At 47.7% G+C, this 21034-nt stretch overlaps 2 protein-coding genes across 2 annotated transcripts; one reads left to right on the top strand and one right to left on the bottom strand.

Moving 5' to 3' along the window:
• The first annotated feature begins 398 nt into the window (after positions 1–398).
• Positions 399–6695, top strand: LOC311205066 (cystatin-B-like). Its single transcript, XM_084279359.1, has 3 exons — positions 399–525; positions 5157–5258; positions 5891–6695. The coding sequence occupies exons 1-3, from the start codon at positions 460–462 to the stop codon at positions 6017–6019; spliced, it is 297 nt and encodes a 98-aa protein (XP_084135485.1). The 5' UTR covers positions 399–459; the 3' UTR covers positions 6020–6695.
• A 4507-nt stretch (positions 6696–11202) lies between these two features.
• On the bottom strand, positions 11203–15653 carry LOC311204896 (leukocyte cysteine proteinase inhibitor 1-like). The gene is made up of 3 exons (XM_084279159.1): positions 15336–15653; positions 12630–12731; positions 11203–11401 (listed from the first exon to the last, which is right to left on the bottom strand). The coding sequence occupies exons 1-3, from the start codon at positions 15399–15401 to the stop codon at positions 11273–11275; spliced, it is 297 nt and encodes a 98-aa protein (XP_084135285.1). The 5' UTR covers positions 15402–15653; the 3' UTR covers positions 11203–11272.
• Between the last annotated feature and the right edge of the window lie 5381 nt (positions 15654–21034).

The following is a 21034-nucleotide window of genomic DNA, read 5'->3' as shown; positions in this document are numbered from 1 at the left end:
GGAGGAGGGAGGCCCGGGGGTGGGAGCCTTCCGCGCTGCCAAAGCAAACGTGCAGCCACGGAAGAGAGAAGCGCTGCAGCCCAGGACAGTCCCGTCCTCACGCAGGGCGGTGCCACCGAGGCGCCAGGGGCCGGCTGCAGACCCTCCCGCGGCTCGTTCTGCCCCTCGCTCTTTGTCGCAGCTCCTGCTGTTTCCGTCCCTCAGCCAGTCGGCCGCGGGGCGTGGACGCTGCCGCCAAGCCCGCAGAGCTGGGCCCGCTGTGCTGCCAATGCCCCCGGGCTGGACGCTTGCCCGCCGCCGCCCCTCACGCTCCCGCCTCGCAGCCCGCAAGACCCAATCGCGCTTTCCAGGCCCAGCGCCGACCCCGCCCCCGATGCCGCCCCTCCGGCAGGCCCGGCCCCGCCGAAGGGTGAGGGCTGGAGCGGCGTGGCGACGCACGGGACGGGAGTGGCCGCGACCATGTTGTGCGGTGGTACCTCGGCGGCCCGGCCGGCTACCGACGAGACGCAGCAGATCGTGAACGAGGTGAGGGGGCCGCGCTGCGCCGGGGCGAGCCCCGGGTGGAATCCCCCGGGCCCGGAGAGGGCCTGGCGGCGGGCGGCGGCAGCTCCCGGGGCGGGGAGGGGCGGCGGGTCTTCCGCCGGGCCCGGTGGCGGTCTGAGCTTGCCGGCTTGGGCTGGCAGCAGCCGGGGGGCGAATCTGCGGGCGGTGGGCTTGCGGGCTGCTCGGGCACCGTGCGGGGCACGGCTGGGGCCCAGGCGTGTGCGCCCAGCTGCGCGGAGGCGCCTTCCCGCCCCGCTCGGTTTGACAACAGGAGGGCTGAGGGGCTGCGGGAAAGCAGCGGGCTGCGGCCGGAGCCCTCCTGCCCGCTGGGCCTGGCGTAGGCTGACTGACTGACTGCAGGCCGGGCGGGTCACGGGGGTTCCCGGGGGGCGTTTGGGCGGGGTTTGGAGGGGAGCCGCAGGCGGCGCTGGGTGTCCCGGGGCAGCCGCCGCGGTTCCGCCCCGCAGGTGATGTGCCGCCCCTGCCAGCTCTGAAGGATCCATGTTCTTGGGCTGGGGGGAGGAGCTCAGGAGGCTCCTGCAAAGGCTGAGTCTTGCAGCCACCTTTTCTCTCTTTCGCTTTCTCCCCCTTTCCTGGGGAGGGGGCGTGGGAAGGGGGAAGGCTTCGCTGCTGCTTCTCCTGTTCCCAAAGCAGAACTCGGCTCTAAGCGCCGCCGAGCCCGAACCCTCGTACTGCGCACGGTAACTTAGGCCATTACAGCCCGTGTTAACAATGCCCGTGTACAGCCCAGCCCCTTCAGCAGTCTCGCTTCAGTCACGGGGAGCCGCGTTCCTTCTGCTTTATGGCGTTGTCAGCTGAGGTGTGGCCAGCCCGTGGAGGAAGATGAAGAACAGGCTGGAGCTTCTCCTCCTCCTCTGTCGTAGTCCGGCTTTGGTCTCCGTGCTGCAGCAGTTTCTAAACACATACAGAGACACTGAAGCTGAAGTTTCGCTTGTAGAATCTGATGATGCTACAGGTTTTTTTTAAAGAAGTGCATCTCCTAAGTGCCAGTCTGAATTTGCAGTAATGTAATGAGTAAATTCACAGAATTGTAGGGGTTGGAAGGGACCTCCAGAAGTCAAGTCCAACCTCCCCCCCCCTGCTAAAGCAGGGTCCCTAAAAATAACCAAGAATTGCTGAGAGCGCCTTAATTTATTATTTTTTTTTAACCTGAAAAGACCTTCGTGCCATGTTAAGACGTGTGAGTGTGCAGTTAGCATTGCACAAGGACTGAAAACTGGATTTGTTTAAAATCCAAAGCTTCCATTCTGTGCTCAGCTGCAGCAGTTTGGTAGTCAAAATACAAGGTGAAAAGTTAAACCCCATTTGGATTCAGACATGAATGAATTTAACAGAAAATCTACCTTCTAAGTGTTTCGAAGTTTGTCCAGCTTATTTTGACTGACAGCTTAAATTGTTTACTGAAGTATATGTGGAAAAACACAAAACCAAAATTTGCCCATTCAGTCATGTCTGTATCTGGATATAGACTATGAAGGAAATATTAGTTTTCTTAAATCCAGGTAGACTTCTCAAATTGCTTTGTTTGCTTCAGATAAGATCTTTGTGGTGGTTTCCTAGACCCTTCCAGTTCGCTTCCCATAGATCTCACAGAATCACTAGGTTGGAAAAGACCTTTGAGATTGAGTCCAACCATACCTGTCCTCTACTAAACTATATCCCCAAGCACCTCATCAACCCATCTTTTAAATACATCCAGGAATGGTGACCCAACCACCTCCCTGGGTAGCCTGTCCCAATAGCCCTTTAGGTGAAGAATTTTTTCCTAGTGTTTAATCTGAATCTGCCCTGGCACAGCTTGAGGCCATTCCTCCTCATCCAGTCACCTGTTGCTTGGGTGAAGAGACCAACACCCATCTCTACAACTTCCTTTCAGGTAATTGTGCATGGTGATAAGGTCTCCCCTCCAGGCTAAACATCCCCAGCTCCCTCAGCTGCTCCTTGTAATGTTTGCTCTCCAGCCCTTTCACCGGCTTCATCGTCATTCCCTGGACACACTCCAAGACCTCAATGTCTTTCTTGAAGTGAGTGGCCCAAAACTGGACACAGCACTGGAGGTGCAGCCTCACCAATGCTGAGCACAGGGGCACAATCACGTCTCCAGACCTACTGGCCACACTGTTTCTGATAACAGCCCAGGATGCCATTGGCCTTGGCCGCCTCAGCACACTGCTGGCTCATCTTCAGCCTGCAGTCAACCAACACCCCCAGGTCCTTCTCTGCCTGACAGCTCTCCAGTCAGTCTCCCCCAAGCCTGTAGCGCTGCATGGGGTTGTTATGTCCCCTGTGCAGCACTCTGCACTTGGCGTTGTTAAACTGCATCCTGTTGGTCTCAGCCCATCAGTCCAGTCTGTTCAGATCCCTCTGAAGAGCCTCCCTACCCTCAGGCAGACCAACACTTCCTCCCAGCTTAGTGCTGTCCACAAACTTACTGAGGGAACATTCAATCCCTTCATCCAGGTCATTGATGTTGAACAGAACTGGACCCAGGACTGAGCTCTGGGTGTCGCCACTCGAGACCGGCCTCCAGCTGGATTTGGTTCCATTCACCACCACCCTTTGGGCCCGTCCATCCAGCCAGTTTCTAACCCAGCAGAGGCTGCGCCTGTCCAGGCCACTGGCAGCCAGTTTCTCAATCAGAATGCTCTGAGAAACAGTGTCAAAGGGTTTGCTGAAGCCCAGGTATGCTACATCCACACTTTTGGAATGAACTTTGGTGTGTAGAATGTATGTATTTCCTGTTCTGGCTTTTCCAGTTCTTGCCTCCGTTGTGGTGTTTTGCAGGAACAGCTGTGATGTCCAACCATTGGGCAGATCTGTGCACGGGCCACAGCCTGCCCAGAGCAGGACAGCTTCCCTCTAAAAGTGTCTCTAGGAGTCTCATAGGAACACCCTCTCTATGGCAAGGGTTTCCACCTTGTTCAGCCCTTGGCTTCTCGCTGCCAGCGCTGGCAGAGGTTAGTCAGGGTGATTTCAAACCATCTGCTTAATAGTAACTGCTCTGGGAGTAAGCAAAACAGGCCATGCCTCTGCAGGGAAGAGCCTTCAGGGCATGATAATTTTCAGCCCTGTGATTGAATCATGGATTGTTTGGCATAGGAAGGGACTGTGCCTCCTGCCAAGCACAGGGCCAGCATCCTTGGGCTGCTCAGGGTTTTGTCTGGTCAGGTCTTGAAAACCTCTGGGGATGGAAAATGCAATTCCTCTGGGCAGCCTGCTTTACTACTGGAGTGTCCTCAGGGGAAATGTTCATCCTTATATCCAGTCTGGACCTCCATTTTCAGTTTATGGCCACTGGGTCTCTATTCTTCTGCCCCTCTGTAAAGAGCCTGGCTCAAGTACCAGAAAGCTTCCCTCAAAGACTTCTCCAGGCCGATCTAGCTCGTTTTATTCCTCCCCTCATAGCACAAGTGCTGTAGCCTCATGGTGGGCCTCTCCTGAGCTCACTACAGCTTATGGACATCTTTCTTGTGGGGCATTTCATGTGGGACATCTTTCTTGGTGCCCAAAACTGGACAGTGTGTTCAGGTGCACTCTAACAAGCGCCAGGTAAAGGGCAGTGATCGCTTGCCTCTCTCTTCTGGCGCGGCTCCCACTGATGCAGCCCAGCATGCTGTTACCTTCGTTATTAGGGGGCACCGTGCTGGCTGGTGTTTCCTGGGCTGCCCACCAGGACCCCCAGATCTAGACAGTGACCATGGCTGAGCAGGGTCACGTGGCTGATCTCAGGTCTTAGAGAGGGTGTTTCTCTCCAGGCTCTCCCTCTCCCTGCTGCATCAGGATGCCCATTTGTCACATGCCTGGATGAGTCATTGGCGTGATCACACCCGGGCAGGCAGGCAGCTCTGAGCTGTCACTCCTGGAGCCCAGTGTTCCCCAGTGCTCAGCTTTCCAGCAGAAACAAAATGTGCTGAGCCAGGGTGAGTTTGAGACCTAAGAAACCAGCCTTGCACAGTGCCTGGGATTGCTGGGGGAGCACAGGACAGGATAGGGCCGTAGGGATGCTTATGGCCACCCTCTCCTCTGCCTCTTAAAATTTGTAATGGTAGCTCTAGCGATGGAAAGAGAAGTTCTGCACATCTGTTTTGGGATGCTGGGCCTGGAAGTAGCTTGTTCTGAATTTGAAAAGGGAGTAAATACCAAACACAACAGTTGTAGTAAGGGTGGTGCATATTAAAAACTTCGCTTTAAAAGCTCAAGATGAGCACAGGGCCACTTCACGTTTGATGTCAGATATACAAGACAGAACGGGAAGCTGAGACATCGACAAAGGAAATCATCTGGCAAAATAAACCTTCTAGAATACCCACACAGTCCTCTGCTGGAGGCTGCAGGCTTGGGAGTCAGTCTGCTGTGACTGCATCGCACCGCTGACTGGGCTTTGCTGCCTGCCCAGACTTCTGGTATTGCTTTAACACAACACTTAACATTATCCATTTTGATCTCTTCATAACTTAGAGAAGCAGGAATTCTGTGCCTGGGAATTCAGCAGCAGGAACATGGAGGGTACAGAAGCACAATGACAGTGCAGGCCTGAAGTCACAAGTGCTTGAATCTTGCATCAGTCTTGCATAACCTATTGTTTTCTTAAGGTGAAAGCTCAGCTAGAAGAGAAAGAAGGGAAAACATTTGATGTCTTCACTGCAGTGGAGTTTAAAACCCAGGTGGTTGCTGGAACAAACTACTTCATCAAGGTAAAAGGCACTTCTTTTTTTTTTTTTTTTACACATTAATATTTATAATACTTGGAATGGTGGGTTTTTTTGCTTTACTTAGCTACAGAGGGATGCTTACGATTTGGCCTCAAGGAAAAAGTCAGTACATTTAAAAAAAAATAAATCCAGAGGGGGTTTTTTGTAAAACTTGGTTTTGGGGCTATTTCCACATCTGTGACGTTGAGCACTAGCACCACATGAAGTGAAGTCCAGATGTGTGGAGATACAGTCAAGTTATCAAACCTGCTCTGATTCTGCCTGTAGTGATACCACACACCAAAACAAGCAACTGTGATCAGAGCACCCCAGTGTTGCTCGTGCCAGACGAGATGAGGACATTCTGCATGCACTGATCGCTTCTCTGCGACCCCAACTGATCCCCACCTGTATGTTCCCTATCCCAGGCACATGGAGGATTAACAGGTGTGGGAGCATTAGGTGCTACTTCCACAAACCCGTGTCTCAAATGAGCTCACACCTTTTGAGGCGAGATGTTCTCTCTTGCCGCGCCTCTGCTTCTCCAGCCTCAAAAAACACACCCCTCTCCACCACCCCTCCCACTGAAGGCCGCTGTCACTCCCTGGAGCTGAACTGGTTTTCATGCTTTGCAGGTCCACGTTGGCAACGATGAGTTCGTGCACCTGCGGGTGTTCCGGAGCCTCCCTCACGAGAACAAGCCGCTGAGCCTCCACGGTTACCAGAGCAGCAAGACGAAGCACGACGAACTGGCTTTCTTCTAGCAAGCTTGTCTTGGCCAGTTCCCTCATGTTTCTTGCCTGCTTTTTATTTTTTTTCCTCTAGGCTGCAAAATGGTGATTCCTGTGCCAACAAAGGAGAAAAGCAAGTGTCTTTTTTTCAAACTTAATGCTGGCAAAAGTCAGTTTCTTTCATGCCATTCCCTTCCTGCGCCCAATCTGAATTTTAGAGTCACAGGGCTCTCCTTTCTCCTACACTGATGGGAACCCGAGTAGCTGCACAGAATTCAGCACAACTTAACCAGCATAGTGTGGCTGAGTCCTACTTATGGACTTCCTTGGTCTGGAAATCGGAAGGGGAGTGACACTAGCACTCATGTATTTACAGCAAGGAGCAAGAGGAAGACCAGAATCTTTTCTGTGCTGTTTTACAACTGTGAATATATCTGTAGATTTAAATTGGCCTGTGTGTTGCATTGGCACAGCCCTGAAGAGAGGCTCAAGCTGAAGCAATTTTGAAAGAGGAGGATGATAATCCTTTGAAACAAGCATTCCCTTGGTACATTTATCCTCTTGCAGCAGGAGGATATCATAGCCAGTAGAGGTTGTGTGATTCTAAAAGAGAAAAAGCCACCAACTTGATCATTTTCTCAGTCCTAAGGAAAAGTCCTGGAAAGGAACTTAAGCTGGACAAGCATTTCTGCATTAATAAATACTTCTGTCTAAATTGAGAATTGAGTGATGTTTCACTGTTCTCTTCACTAGTTTTTGGTACTGGTTATTATTTTGGTCAGAGTTGGTTCTTTGGGGGGTTTGAGGTGGGGTTTTTTGTATTCCAGATAAACTTGTGTTTATACTATCTTTCAATATACTTTATTTTAATCTGGTGAGAGACTGAAAGGCAATAAAAGAGGCAGGTGTATCATCATATTAGCAGCAAATACTATGAAAAATCTGGGCCCTCTGTGCTGAGCGGAGCAGGGGACCAGCTGGCAGAGGACACAGGAAAGGCTGAGGCACTCAGTGCTGCCTTTCCCTCTGTCATAACTGGTAGGACTTTCCTTCAGGAATGCCAGGTCCCTAAGATAAGCAGAGGAAGTTTGTATGAAGAACTCCCTTAGCAGAGCTGCATCAGGTTAGGGGAACACTTAAACAACTTGGGCAGTGCCATGGCACTTGAGGGAATGCACTGGTGGATGCTCAGGGCACTGGCTGATGTCATGGCCACGCCACACTCAAAGTCCTTTGCAATTTTGTGGCCATCAGGGGAGGTTCCTAAGGGACTGGAAGAATGAAGATGTCACTCCTGTCTTCAAGAAGGAGAACCAAGCACTGCAGCCTCATCAGCCTTACCTCAGTGCCTGGAAAGGTGACAGAGCAAGTAACGCTGGAAGCCATTTACAGACACATTAAGGACAAGAAAGTGAGTGAAAGTACCCAGCATGGGGTACTTTCATATTCTGTGACTATGCAAACAATATACAAAACCAGTGATACACAATGCAGATCCTCACCAAACTGCACAGCTCAGGCTGTACAGCTCAGAGCTGTCCAGAAACCAGACCACCCCCAAGGCACAAATGCTGGAGCCATGCACCCCTTGCCCCCCACCCCTCCTTTTATACTGAGCATGATGTCATGGTATGGAATACCATCTTTGGCCAGTTTGGGTCACTCCCAGCTTCCTGGGTGCCCCCCCACCCTCTTGTTACCAGGGCAGCATGAAAAGCTGAAAAGTCTTTTGACTGCCTGGCAGCCACCAGAACACCCTGACTCCCAATCACAGCGTTACACCGGCTGCCAGACAGAAAATCACCTACATCCTAGCCAAACCCAGGCAAAGGGGAAGTATGGCAGCGCAGAGGGAAGATGCAGACAACCAGTGTGGTTGATGGAGCAAGCTTTGATTTACTATGGCTAATGGCTTTCTTTTATACTATTGTTAGTGCATATTGTCACAACTTGATTGGTTCTTGGTTAAAGGTTACATCACCCACCTTGCGGTCTGGGAACTGTGCTGCTTTTTCCTTCTCAGGAACAGCAGATCTTTGCCTGTTTCTACATCTTGTTACTGTGTAACACAGCTGTGACCTTCCTCTCTACCATTTCTGTCAAGATGGCCTACTCTTGCTACTAAGTTTCCGACTGATACTAAGTTACACAAGACACTGCTTGAACAATTGCTGCATAGACCCATGGCCTTGCTTCTCAAGCCATTCTGCAACAATTCCCCCTTTTTCTTTTTGTACAAGCAGTGCCTGGTTGGTTACTTTAGCGATAACTGAATGCATCGTGCTTTGTAAGCATTGACAGACACGTGGGAAGCAAAATACAATAAGCAGTACAACAATCCCTATTGTAATGAGTCGCTGTATCAAAGAAATTAACCAAGGTCCAAGGCCTAAAGACTTTAACCATCCTTCCAAACCTAGACCCATCTTTTTGTTGTAGTTGAAAAGTCGGGTGGCTTAATTTGGCTAGCTGCCTGCGAGTCGATCGGGAGTGATCAGACAAGTTCATACAACACATTCCTTCAAAGTCCTCACATCCATGCCCTTGAGTCAGCAACAAAAAATCGATTGCTGCTCACACCAAAGTGATTAATTAGTAATTACAACGTGTTTTGATAAGTATATCCTGTAGCTAATCATTGTTAGTTTACCTTTGATGTCTAAAAGTTATCTGCACACCTGCTGTGTTTTGGCCATCTTATTATGGCTGGTTAACGACATGTTCACTTACTTCCAAATATCTTCTCACAACTCCTTCTTGGTTTAAGGCAGACTGTACACCTGTGTTCAAGACCGCTGTGTTTTGAAAATGTGATTACCAAATACCTCTCAGCATGAGTCGTTTTCCTGTCTCATGGGAACTCAAGGATATTGTCTTCTGTGAGGAGAGCCAGGCCACTGGGAGGCCCACTGTCCTCCTTGGCAATTTTTTCCCTTTTTAGTACCTGTGCTACAAAAACTGCTCTTTGAGGTTTCTGCAAGGGCCCTTTGCAGAAAGCTCAATAAACATGGCAGTAAACGTAAGACAAGTACTATAATTACCAATCAAATAAACCAAATTTGACCATTGACAATATCCATCCTGAAATTCCCCAGTCATTGAACCAACTATCCAATCCAAAGAATCCATTTTCTTGTATCTCTTGTTTGATCTATTAATTTCTGAATGTTTGCATGAATCGAACTGAGAGTGGTCAGACAGATTCCTGCAGCACATACCTTTCCAAATTTTCACAACCATGTGTGTGAGCCAGGAACACAAATCACTTTCTGCATGTTTTACAGAATCCACATCTGTAGCTAAGTGCCTTGATACCTTTGCTGTCGCATTTGTTTGCTTTGCCAATCAGGAGTGTCAGAAGTGCAGATAACAGCAGCCTCAGGTTTTCGTGCAGGCACCACCCATTGCAGTCTGTGACCTTGGGCTCTGCAGAAATCACTGTTTCCCTAATTTTCATTTACTACAAACACACGCATTTTTCAAAGACTGTCAGATCGTTCAAAATATCCCACAGCAAAATTCATAGTCCACTGTGGCTGCACTTGGAACACTTGACTTCAGTTACTGGAATCAGGATCTCGTCCTGGTTCATGCAAGCTTGAGTTCTTCTGGATCCACAGCTTTATCCGCTTGGCTCCCGTATGTCCCCAAGCTGGGATGAGCAGTCTCTGCAGAGTCTCTTGGGTGTCAGGAGGCAGTGATGTATTGATGAGTTTGCTGGGAGGTGTGGGTGGGAGCGGTGGATATTGAAATGAAATGTGTCCCTGAGCTGATGGTTGTCGAAGCTGATAGTTGTCCGTCTCCATAGGATTCTTGTCCCACTGCTTAGGTTCCTTGTCCATGGGGGCAACATTGCTCTGTGCCTTAGTTGGTGGTTCTCCATATAGGCAGTTTTTATCTCAGTAGTTTCTGGGTGGGTGGGTGGGCAGTTCTGCAAGCCCTTTCCCAGCAGGGCATGCCATTGCCCGCTCCGCTTTTTTCCAGCTTTTCAAGGACAGGCTGAAGTTGTTGTTGCCAGTTAACATTTTTGACTGTGTTATGGGGTGTTTTAGGCTCAGTAAAAGTTAGAGGTGAACAGACAGTCAGTTGTACGTTTGTTTCCACATCTTTCCTTCCAAAGATATAATGGGGGGGGAGGCAGCATGCCGGCTGTGGTGGCAGATATACGTGCACCACTCGCTCCCCTTCCAGGTCAGTTCCAACGGATTCATGTGGTGTGAGGCCTACTCTTGCTACTAAGGACGCTGATACTAAGTTACACAAGACACTGCTTGAACAATTGCTGCATAGACCCATGGCCTTGCTTCTCAAGCCATTCTGCAACAGGGAAGTCAGGCTCAGTACGATAAAGCCTGCTAGGATCAGTATCCTGGGGAGATGGAGAGAAGTGCTGTGGGTGTTACTTGACTTTACTACAGTTTCTGATGCTGTTTTAAATAGCCTCGTAGACAGACTGGTTAAATCTGTGCTAGATATGCAGACTGCAAACTAGCTGACCTGCTGTGCTCAAAAAGTTCAGCAGCGTGTAGTCTGGTCCCTCATGGTGTAACCGAGGGGTCAGTATTGTGACCAGTACTGTGTGACATTGTCCTGGGTCTGCCCAGGCCAGAGTTAACTTCCCCTAGTAGTCAGCACAAGTGAGCTGAGTGAGCCTGGGCTGTTTTCCACAACAGCTGACATCACACACACCCCACCACCACCACCAGCAGCTCCCACCCCTTTTGTTTGCCTTGTGTAATTAATTTGGGACTTAGACAGGGCTTGCTGCCCTCTGAGGGGAACTAGCCCACTTCTGCACATCCTTAGTCACAGACTGAAGAAACAACAAGCAGCTTTGGTAGGGCTTTGCCAGAAATTACCTATCTAGCACTTGACCTCCCACTCTGAGGAGTGGACAGTAACAGATGTCATGCACTAAAAGCAAACCCAAGAACCATGGGCTGAAGTATGTAGCCTGAAGCAGACTCAGGAGACCCAAAATTTTGTCTTCAGAGCATGCTTGGCAGTGTTTTGGGAAGAGGAGCCAAAATGTGTGTGCTGCCCCACAGCCTCAGGTGGCAGAAACAGCCTGGAACCTTATCTCAGAGCCTAGCTGAGCCTCAGCCAGGCAGCAGGGCCTAGACACGTCATGCAGCAGGGCCTAGACACGTCATGCAGCAGGGCCTAGACACGACACACAGCCAGTGACAAAATTGCTTTCAAAACTTGTTTCATTTTCCTGCTTTACTGACACAGGCAGACTCCACATGTGATTTGCAGAAGTGAAATGCCATTCTCCATCATCTCTCAGAAGTAGGTCAGAGGATCATCTCTGGTTTTGCCAGTCTGAAAACTGACAAGCTTGGGACCTTCGTTCTCTTGAGGAAGGCTCTGAAACACTCTTAGGTGGACATAAGCATCATCAGAAACTTGGACCTAGAAACCAAAACAACAGGAACATGAGGCTCATGGGTGAGGCAGGTCCAGACTAAAGGATGTTTTTACAAACTTGAAAGAATCTCTTTGCTCAGGAGCTTAGTTTTATGTATATCTCCGTTTTCAGAACAGCTCTTAACCCAAAGTGGTGGCAGAAACAGTCTGCGCTTGTAGAAAACTACTAAAATCCTTCAGACTCAGGTGAATGGAAAAGGAGTAGGACTGGTTAGGTGTGGAAGCACAAGAGGAGGAAGGTTTGATGGCATCCTACTTTGGTCATCAAGGTCCTAGCACATCAGCTTGCAGCTGGTGGACTGCAGGACACTCAGCATAGGAGACAAAAGACAATTAGTGACTAAGAGCTGGGGCAAGATGCAGAGTAGAAGATAGAGAAGGATCTATCCAAACCTGGTACATGGTCCCAAGAAGCAGAAATGACCTGAAAACCAGGGTCCCTTGTCTGCAGAATTACTGCAAACCCACCAGTGTCTGAACAGACAACATGTCGTGGTTCTTGGGGGAATGAGCGGCCAAAACATTTTACAAGTCAACCTGCTCTCCCCAGCAGGACGTCCTCACGTGAAGACTTGCTCGAAGTTGTGCATGACTTCGTGCATACGGAGCCACGCACAGCAGGTGCTAAACTCTTGCTATGAGAGGTACATAGCATTAAGGAAAAGTTTAACACCTGAGGCTTTAAGATGTCTTTACGTGCTTTCCGGTGGCTGCAAGGTGGCACTGTTGTTTGTCTTGGTCTGGATTACACCACAGCTGTAAGGCTGCTAGTAAAATATTAGTGACGGGGGAAATTCAGAAATACAAGAGAGCTCATTCCAGTTAGTGCCAAAATCAAGAACTGTTCCCTGGTACTTGGAAAACTGGGAAACAAGAGAGAAATGATCCCTTCTCACTGGTATGAATGGGTTTCTTCCAAGTTCGCTAACATATCAATCTTCTTTCCTGAGTAATGTGGCCATGATGCTCGGCAGGGACAGCAGCTGGGTTTTTCATGTGGCCAAGGGAAGAAATGCATCTGGCCACGATTTAGATTTAGATTCTGTAGTAGTGCCAAACAGGGGAATTTTATAAGCATCTGGAGATAATAATTAAATTTATTGTCACATCAGATGCTGTTCTACTACATTTGCTTCTTTCTTGCTATAAGCCACTATGCAGGTCAAATATATTGTTTAACTACAAAGTACTCCCTTCCAAAATATATACAAACCTTAATAAAGTAGTTGGTCCCAGCAACCACCTGACTCCTATATAATATGGCATTAAAGATGCCATAGGTCCTGTTTTCTTTGCTTTCAAATTGTGGCTTCACCTGGGAAAAGAAAGGGAAAATGGTTGGCAGGTTCATATTAAGGCTTATTCTCTTGCATCTACTGCTCCAGTTTTCATCCTTTCAAACACACACCCTTAAAGAAGTATACCCACAACCCCAAAAATAATTCAGCTTACACCAAGATCTCCAGTCCTCTTTCCTGGCATTGCCTCCAGCATTCTCTAAAGTCCTATTAGACACTGCTCTCCCTGTATGACAGACACACGAGGAAACAAGAAATGCCAATACACAAAGACCTTTCCCAGGGTCTCCCCTCCACAGGTAAAAGGGAATTCCTGATCTCTGCGAGCGCTGCTTCTTCAGCCACTTGTGCCAGCACAGGAGGAACAGTGACACTGCTCCCCAGTCCTGCAGTTGGTGACCCCAGAACAACTGTAGATAATTTATTGCAGAACAGAAAAAGGATTATCTCCACTGTAATCACATACCCCAGCCCTCCTCCATGTGCACATGCCCGAATCTGGAAACCCCAGTCATGACTGACCATCAAAGCCTGACAACAGAAGGTGGCTCAGGGCAGCTGGGCAAGGGCCATCTGCCTACATAACTCAGAATATAACCCAGGGTGTGACTGGCCACAGCCTTTCCAAAGAAGTTAACTTTATCTCAACACAAAGAGGATGAGGGAGTGCTTGTCTTAGGTAAACAGCCATGTGGTGGAGTTGGTGAGCTGGAGGTGTAACTCCCTGAGTTCATTAAAAGAATGTAAAATCCTCCTGAATTAGCCAGATCAGCAACATGGGGGAAACAAACACATGGTTCTGCCCAACATGGAGCATAAAAAACAAGCAATAAACAACAGAATTTCAAAGAGAATGGGCTGGTTTCAACCCAGGTACTCCTTCCCAGCAAGTGAAGGTGCTCAGTGTCATATTGTATGGAGCAATAATGGAGATGGTGTTGTGCTGGAACTGGGTGTTGCAATCGCTGTGGTTTGCTACAAGTAACTGTCCTGGGTTTGGCTGGTAGAAAATTAATCTTCCTCACAGCTGGTACAGCGCTGTGGTTTGGGTCTAGGACGAGACCAATGGTAACACACAGATGTTTCTTTAGTTGTTGCCAAACAGTCAACAGCTTTCAGCTTCTCATACTGCCCTGACAATGAGGAGGTGGGGGGTGAAAAAGCTGTGAGGGGTCACAGCCAGGACAGCTAACCCAAACTGGCCAAAGGGATGTTCCATACCATATGATGTCATGCCCAGTATATAACTGGGGGTCAGCCAGGAGGCAAGACAGCTTGGGCACTTGGGTGGTGAGAAGCTGTGCTGTTCATCACTTGTATATTAATAATTTTGATATCATTATAATCGTGTTCCTTTTCCATCCTATCAGACTGTCTTTACCTCAACCCACAAATTTCTCTTTTTTTTTTTTCTTTTTCAATTCTCTCCCCTGTCCCACTGGGAGCTGGGGTGGTGGCACGGTGGGGGCACAGGTGAGCAAAGAGCTATATGGTTGTTTTAGCTGCTGTCTGGGTTAAACCACACCACTGATATCTGTGTGTGGTGTTACCAGGATATTTGTATCACTCTGCTAAATCAGAACATTCATGTAACACCAAATATCTTCAAATAAGTAAATTTTATATTAACCATTATACCCTCATGTGGGGAGTATCTCAAAGAACCTGCTTGGAGTACTGGGCTCTGACATCAGCCTACACAATTAACAGATCCCTCCTGGTGGCTTTGCCCCTCTGCATGTACACCCCAGCTCCCCTTACTCTGAAGTAGCCTTACTCTGCTCTTAGCCTGCAAGCTCCCAGGAGATGCAGGATGGTGCTGGTACCATCAGAGGTGGGGGGTGAAGGAGATTGAGGGGGTGAAGGGGATTGGGGTGGCTGGATCAGAAAAGAGACAAGACACAAAAGGAGCTTCCCCATGCCATACTTTCCCCTCCCACTCCTCAGGATACAGTTTATACTCTTCTAAGAGCTGTTGCACTGCGGGGCATTAAAGGATCTGCAGAAGTGTTCACACAGCTGCTTCCAGGACAGGACCGCTGTAACCAACCACCACGACCACCAGACTCACCCTGCCTGCCTTCTGCCAAGCTCACTGTGCCCCTCTATCTCACCAGCAGCCCCTGCACCACAGCTCTGACTCTAGTAAATGACAGCAGAGAACATTCCATTCATCCATAGCATTGTCCTGTAAAAACCTTTTGGGTTTTTAATGCATACTACCACATGGTTTGCCCTATCCATGTCCTTCAGTGAGGAATTAATTCTACCAGGAGCAATCTTCTCCCTTCAAAGACACCACCTTTAATTTCAAAGAAGCAGCCTCAGTCTTGGGATAGTAGAGCTGGTCTTTGAACTACAGGCAAACATTAACTGACCATAGGCAGTACTATCCCTGGCTACGGACAAGGGTTAGAGAGACAAGTGCTTTGTCTCAGTCTTACCTGTATGCAGAACGCTGAGAAAATACCTAGTGGCAATCAAGGAGATTCCCACTTTCAGCACCAGCTTCTTCAGTTTAAACTGGGTCAGACTCACCACCTGGTCTCCCAGCCTTCACACGAGCATCACGACTCAGCCCCCTGCACACACAGCAAACTGATCCTTCGGCTGCAACTCACCTCGTCAGCAATCCGCTGGACCTCTGGAGTAGCAGGCTTGGCCTCAGTTAAGCCCCCAGGCATCATGGTGGCAGGTGAGTTCTCCAAAAGCAGGGGTGGTTCCGAAGAAGGAAGTTCAGCGCAGTCTGAGCAGAGTCACCAGGCAGCTCATATATATACACACATGTCACGGGATCATATGACTTGTAAGACATGGTGCCTACCATTACCAAACTGGAGGAGACAAATGGGGAAAACAGGGGGATAAAACCAGCGTAAAGCACTGAAATTATTTTGCTATTGCAAATACAAAAAGCACTTCAAAATCTTAAGTGCATGTAGTCGTCATGCCAGTAAGAAAAGCAAACAACAGCCTCCAGCCACCCACATCTTAAGATAGTTGGTTTGGGCTGAAACTAGAACCTCTTGCTTCTCCACCCATGTGCAGATGACTACTCTCTGCAGTCAGGAAATGGATCAAAGTCACACCCAGTATTTCCCAACACCATTCCAGATCTGAAGAAAGCAGGCAGTAATCTACTCAGCACAGGTGCCGTTCAACTTGAAATTGTGTTGTGTCAGTATCCTTCCAAAGGGAAAGAGGAGATTGCATTTTCCTTTGTGACTTTACTTTCCTGACCAGGAAGGTGCCAAAGTAAACACCAGAACCAGAAGAGGAAAAAATTACATCCTACATTCAGGGAAGTTGTGCAAGTAAGTTATTTCTGCTTCTTTCCTATGTAACCCATAGTTGCATGATGGCAATTGTAACTACAACTGAATATGCAGAACTGTTCACATTTTTATTGCAAGCCTGGTGCCAATTTCCTGAAAGACTGTCCTAATTTCAAGATACCTGTGTTTCACACAGAGCTGAAATACGTGACATGCAGAATACAGTGAGCAGTATTCATTCTGCAGTTACCTGGCCACCTGTGAATGTAGCAAGCTCAAAACACATGCAGACTGCTGAGGAGAGGCTAGAACTGTTAGCAGCCCCACCTGGTAAGGGAGAAGTAACACTTCAAGACCACATGGAAACTATTTCCCCTTCAGTATTCCTGCCACCCCTCTCTTCAGGAAATGGGAAGAACATTGCTCCAGAGCTACAACCTCAGTAGTACCAACAGACCAGAGGATTTTTAGTCCTTCGGGGTGGGAACATGAGAGGGGGGTGAAATGAGAATACGTGCTGCATACAGGCAATGGGCGTTTCTGCTGGCGTTAGCATTAGGGAACTTGCTAGAAACAAGCCTGGTCATGGCCACATCAGTGATGACTGTGAAGCAGACTTGTCAGTCTTGTAAGTATCCTACTGACCTCCTGACTGATAACAAGTGATGCAACAGACTGTAAACAAGTCCTTCATATCTAACCTCAAGGCCTGTTCTTGGTACAAAGGACCTGAGATTGAGAAACAGGCTGGAAGGGCCCTAAACTCAACAATATTCAGATCAAGGTAGGAGCAGGTTACTGATAAAGATGCTGCAGAATTTCCCAAACTTGGGCAGCGGTACTACAGGAGTGGATGATCTGTGGAAAAAACAGCTGACCTGAGACAACATCCTTCAGATCAAAGAGAAACATGTTTCCAGTTCCTGGGAATGAAGGGAATGGTAAACGTTAAAGCTGGAACTCTGCTGAAAGCAGTCTGCTGGAAGTCACCACCCCACACAGGAGCTCCTCACAGCCCAATCTGTGGGGTTCATGACAAATCAAGCTGATGAGATCTATCACCTTGCACAACACCCTGCTGATTCACTCAAACAGTGATCGTCTTCCACCACGTTGCTACTATACGCATCTTATTCACAGAGCAGGGCAGATGAGCTAACGAACTGGAAAAGCCAGCTCACCTTACCCAGGCCAGAAGCCACAGAATGCCTCCAACAGGCCTGCAGCACCTGTGCTAAACCGGGGTAATTCATAAACACCACTCGCAAGGACGCAGATCTCGCTAACGCCCTGGGGAAGGGATGTTGGTAAGATCCTCAAGGCAGCACCACCCCTCTGGAAAACTCCTGATTCTGGTTAGTAAGAAATGCACTGAGTACAAAGACTAGGAGGTTAATTTACTATCTTGGGAAAACCCTAGGCATGACGCTAAAGACATTCATGTTGCATGGGCTCCATATTTCTGGGTTTTGACTTCAAAGCATAAGAACCATTTTTTCCCTGCTCCCAGAACGCACAGTTGTGCAGAAGGGAAAGGAAATCAACACTAATTGTCAGCAAACCGATACTAAAGTTAAACACAGGCCCATCAGTCTGTTTTCCTTCCATGAGTGTGCTGATCCAGACCTATTTCCATGACTGGCATGCAGCACTCATCCTGCACACACAGTTCATGAAGTCACTTTGAAATGCTGACGTTTCACTCACCTATTAAAGATGATCATCGGCAACAAACTAGCCTGGGCAACCCTCATCTACACCTCTCTCCATTAAGAATGCAATGAAACAGCATCTGGAGCATTGCCTTGAAAAGACCAGCTGACCCCACTCCATCTCTTGCCTAATACCAACAAGCAAGTCAGTGTCTGCAGTACTGGAGATGTGTTTGGCGTTGGGCACCATTCCAGCCTGCACTCACCATCTGCACAGACAGCAGCTTCTCTTCACATAACCCTACTGCTTGGAGAACTTGTCCCAGGAGCACTGCAGCACTAGTAGTCTTTGTGCTTTTAAAGGTGAGTAACATCTTGCACTAGGTACTTCCCCAGTAATGAAGAAACACATTGTTACAGCTTACAGGCCACTGCTCTCTGGTCCTAGATAAGCAACTTTAAGAAGCAGAAGCTATAGTCAGGAACACCACCATTACAGTAGCAAAACAAACAAAAAACCCCAAACCCTAGAGTTACGTATTTAGGAGTTACTTTTAAACCAGAAATTAAACCTCCTCAGTAGAAGTTACCAAGTTGCTAGTTCAGCCTTCTTTGTTTTGCAGTGAGAAGACACGTAGTTGTGACTCGATGAAATGACACACGGTCTACACTGAATTTTAAGAGCTGACAATGGAAAGCAGCCCTCCATCTACCAACTGAGGATCTACTTGTCATGGTCACAGGAACAGCCACCTTGCCTTTCCACATGCTGATTCACTTGGGTTTCCCCTCCTGCTACCCACCCCAATTTCAACACGTTGCTGACATTGTACATCAACTGTGATTATCAGAAACTCTAACTTCAGCAGCACTAAGCTGCCATATCCCAGCCTGCGTGGAGCCCATGGTACCAATAAAGATCCCCAAGCCTCTTCCCCTCAGTCTGCTTCAAGACAACAAAATTCTGCCCTTAAAAAAAATTCTGTAATGAGATTACCTAGCTCATCAGTCTTGAGTGCCAACAGGCTGCCAGCAAAACATACCTCTTTCTATTTCACCCAAGTAAGTAAAGAAGGAAGCATGCACCTGCAAGGGCTTCCCATGAACCTGGTATCTGCTATGGTATGTTCACCATTTCCAAGAAATAGGAAAGCCCCAGTAGAGGGGGAAGCCACCTGCAGATCTAGACTCTGGGTAGGGGCATCAGTTGTGCTTTTTATTCAAGTGCCTTTACTTGCAGAAATAAAAGTTAGAACCAGCAAAAATCCTGGTATTTGTGGGGTCCATTATTTGATTCACATATGACATCAAGCAGCCCAGTCAATTTGTGACTACCTTGATGGTAAAGTTGAAGTGGGGTTTAGTCGCAGACTAGGCACGATCCTAGAATGGACAAGGGGTCACTAGGCTGAGATTTTACCTGCCTTTGTTTAGTATGGCCCAGAGATACCAATGCCATCACAAAACATCCCACTTCACAGACAGATTTTCAGCACTTGAAAAATAGCAACGCCTCTTTCTCCTTCCCCATGCCCCAAAGCATGACATGCAATTCCCGTTACTCACCTTAATATTCCACTAAGTTCAACAGCAAGATTCAAACAGCCTCTGATCCATGTGATTTGCCACTCTGTGCTCAGAGCAAACTACACAAAGTAAATCAACTTCTTTGTGCAACCCCCCTGTACACAAGGTGCAAACACCCGAAGATGGGATGTTTGGCACTTGGAAATCTTCTTATGGTGTCAGAATACACACATGTAGGTTTGAATAATTTTTTTAACCTTATATTCAAATGAAAATAGTGCTATGTTGTGGTGGTGGGGGGGGTTGTTTCATCATTTCCTCATAATAAATGCTAAGTTGGGTTACTGGGGGAAAAAAAGAAAACAAAGCCACAACTGCGTAGGTATCACACAGGACGTTTCTCACAGCATCTGCTTAAGTGAAGTTTTCCCACAATAGCTGAGCAAACATCTGGATGGATAAAGGAACACAACGATTGTCATTACAATCTCTAGTTTCTACAGACATATAACACGCTTAAATTTCAAGAGTATGTATGCCAACTCTACATGCCAGCAGAAGTTTCTAACATACAACTGGCTTAAAAGGAGAATGTGTCCCCAGAGTTGTAGATCCAGGCCCTGAAGGGAACAGAGGTTTGACACACCTATATTACAAGTCAGTACCAGAGCATCAACTTCGAAATTAACACTAACTGTTCTCAACATCTGATTAGTCGACTGTCTCCTGTGGAAATTAGTTTACTGGCAACTCAGCCCACAGTTGTGGGCAGTATTTTACTTCCACTTTAAGGATAAACTATCCTAAGAATTTAACAGTTAAGTACAAACATGTTTTCTGCTTTCAGACTTGCAGAAAAACAATGAGAATACTTTGAGACAGACAAACACTCCAATTGGAATAAAGTTCTTCTGTGGTATCTTGGGAAAAAAATAGGGAAAAAAAGAAGTTTGAACATGATGATTTACACCCTTCAGAGACTTAGAATATATTTCCACCTCACTCCCAAAGAGAAGTGAGACTAAATGACTCTGCTGCTTAAAAATAAAGGCCACCAAGTGGTTTGAGACATTACTGGACCATAAGCTGCAAACCAGACAACGCTGCAGACTTTTGCCAGCCCTGAAAAGCACAGGTACATTCCTCCACTTACTTCCCACCCCCACACATGCACAGCATTTAAGGATGTGAGAGTGCATAGTCATTTCAGTGCTGTAACTGAAAGTGCTTGCAAGACAGGGCCTGTATTTTTAAGGCTCTGTTCAAGTTCAATGGTTCTTAAAGATTTATCACTAAGTAATAATAAAACAGCTGGCAACTAAGCACACCTTGTCAGCTAATTAGAATAAGTAAAAAATAAAGGTCCAATTACAGCAATCCTGCTTTCTTTACCCTTATCCACTTTTAAACGCTGTGTTACTGCAGGGGTGTTGCTATTTAAAGCTTTCTAAATACCACACCATGGCCAGAATCAACAGGATCAGGTAGGCTCTCAGTTCAGATGCAATTTACCTAGAAAATTCATTTTAAAGGGTCATAAGGAGGGACAAAATAGGGTCACTGGATGGTTAACTGTCTCGTTCCTGAGCAAAATATATCTCCATCTCCAACCCAAAGTGGTTTTAATAGACACCACATTCCCTATATTTAAAGGGAAAAAATAACCAACCCAAAAACCAACCCAGAATTTGGTAACACAGACAAAGGGACAGTTTGCAAGAGATGCTGCTCATCAGCATTATGGGAAGAATGTGAAACACATCTCTGCATGCAACTGAACCAGGGCTACTTGTAGCGCTGAGTAGTTCAGAACAATGCTGGCAGCTTCTCACTTTCTGGGATGCTGAACCTCTATACTTGCTGATT

This window comes from Gallinula chloropus (assembly GCF_964237585.1).
Source record: "Gallinula chloropus genome assembly, chromosome: 1".
Lineage (NCBI taxonomy): Eukaryota > Metazoa > Chordata > Aves > Gruiformes > Rallidae > Gallinula > Gallinula chloropus.
Note: the sequence above shows the minus strand (reverse complement) of the source record. Positions and strands in the feature narration are given on the sequence as shown.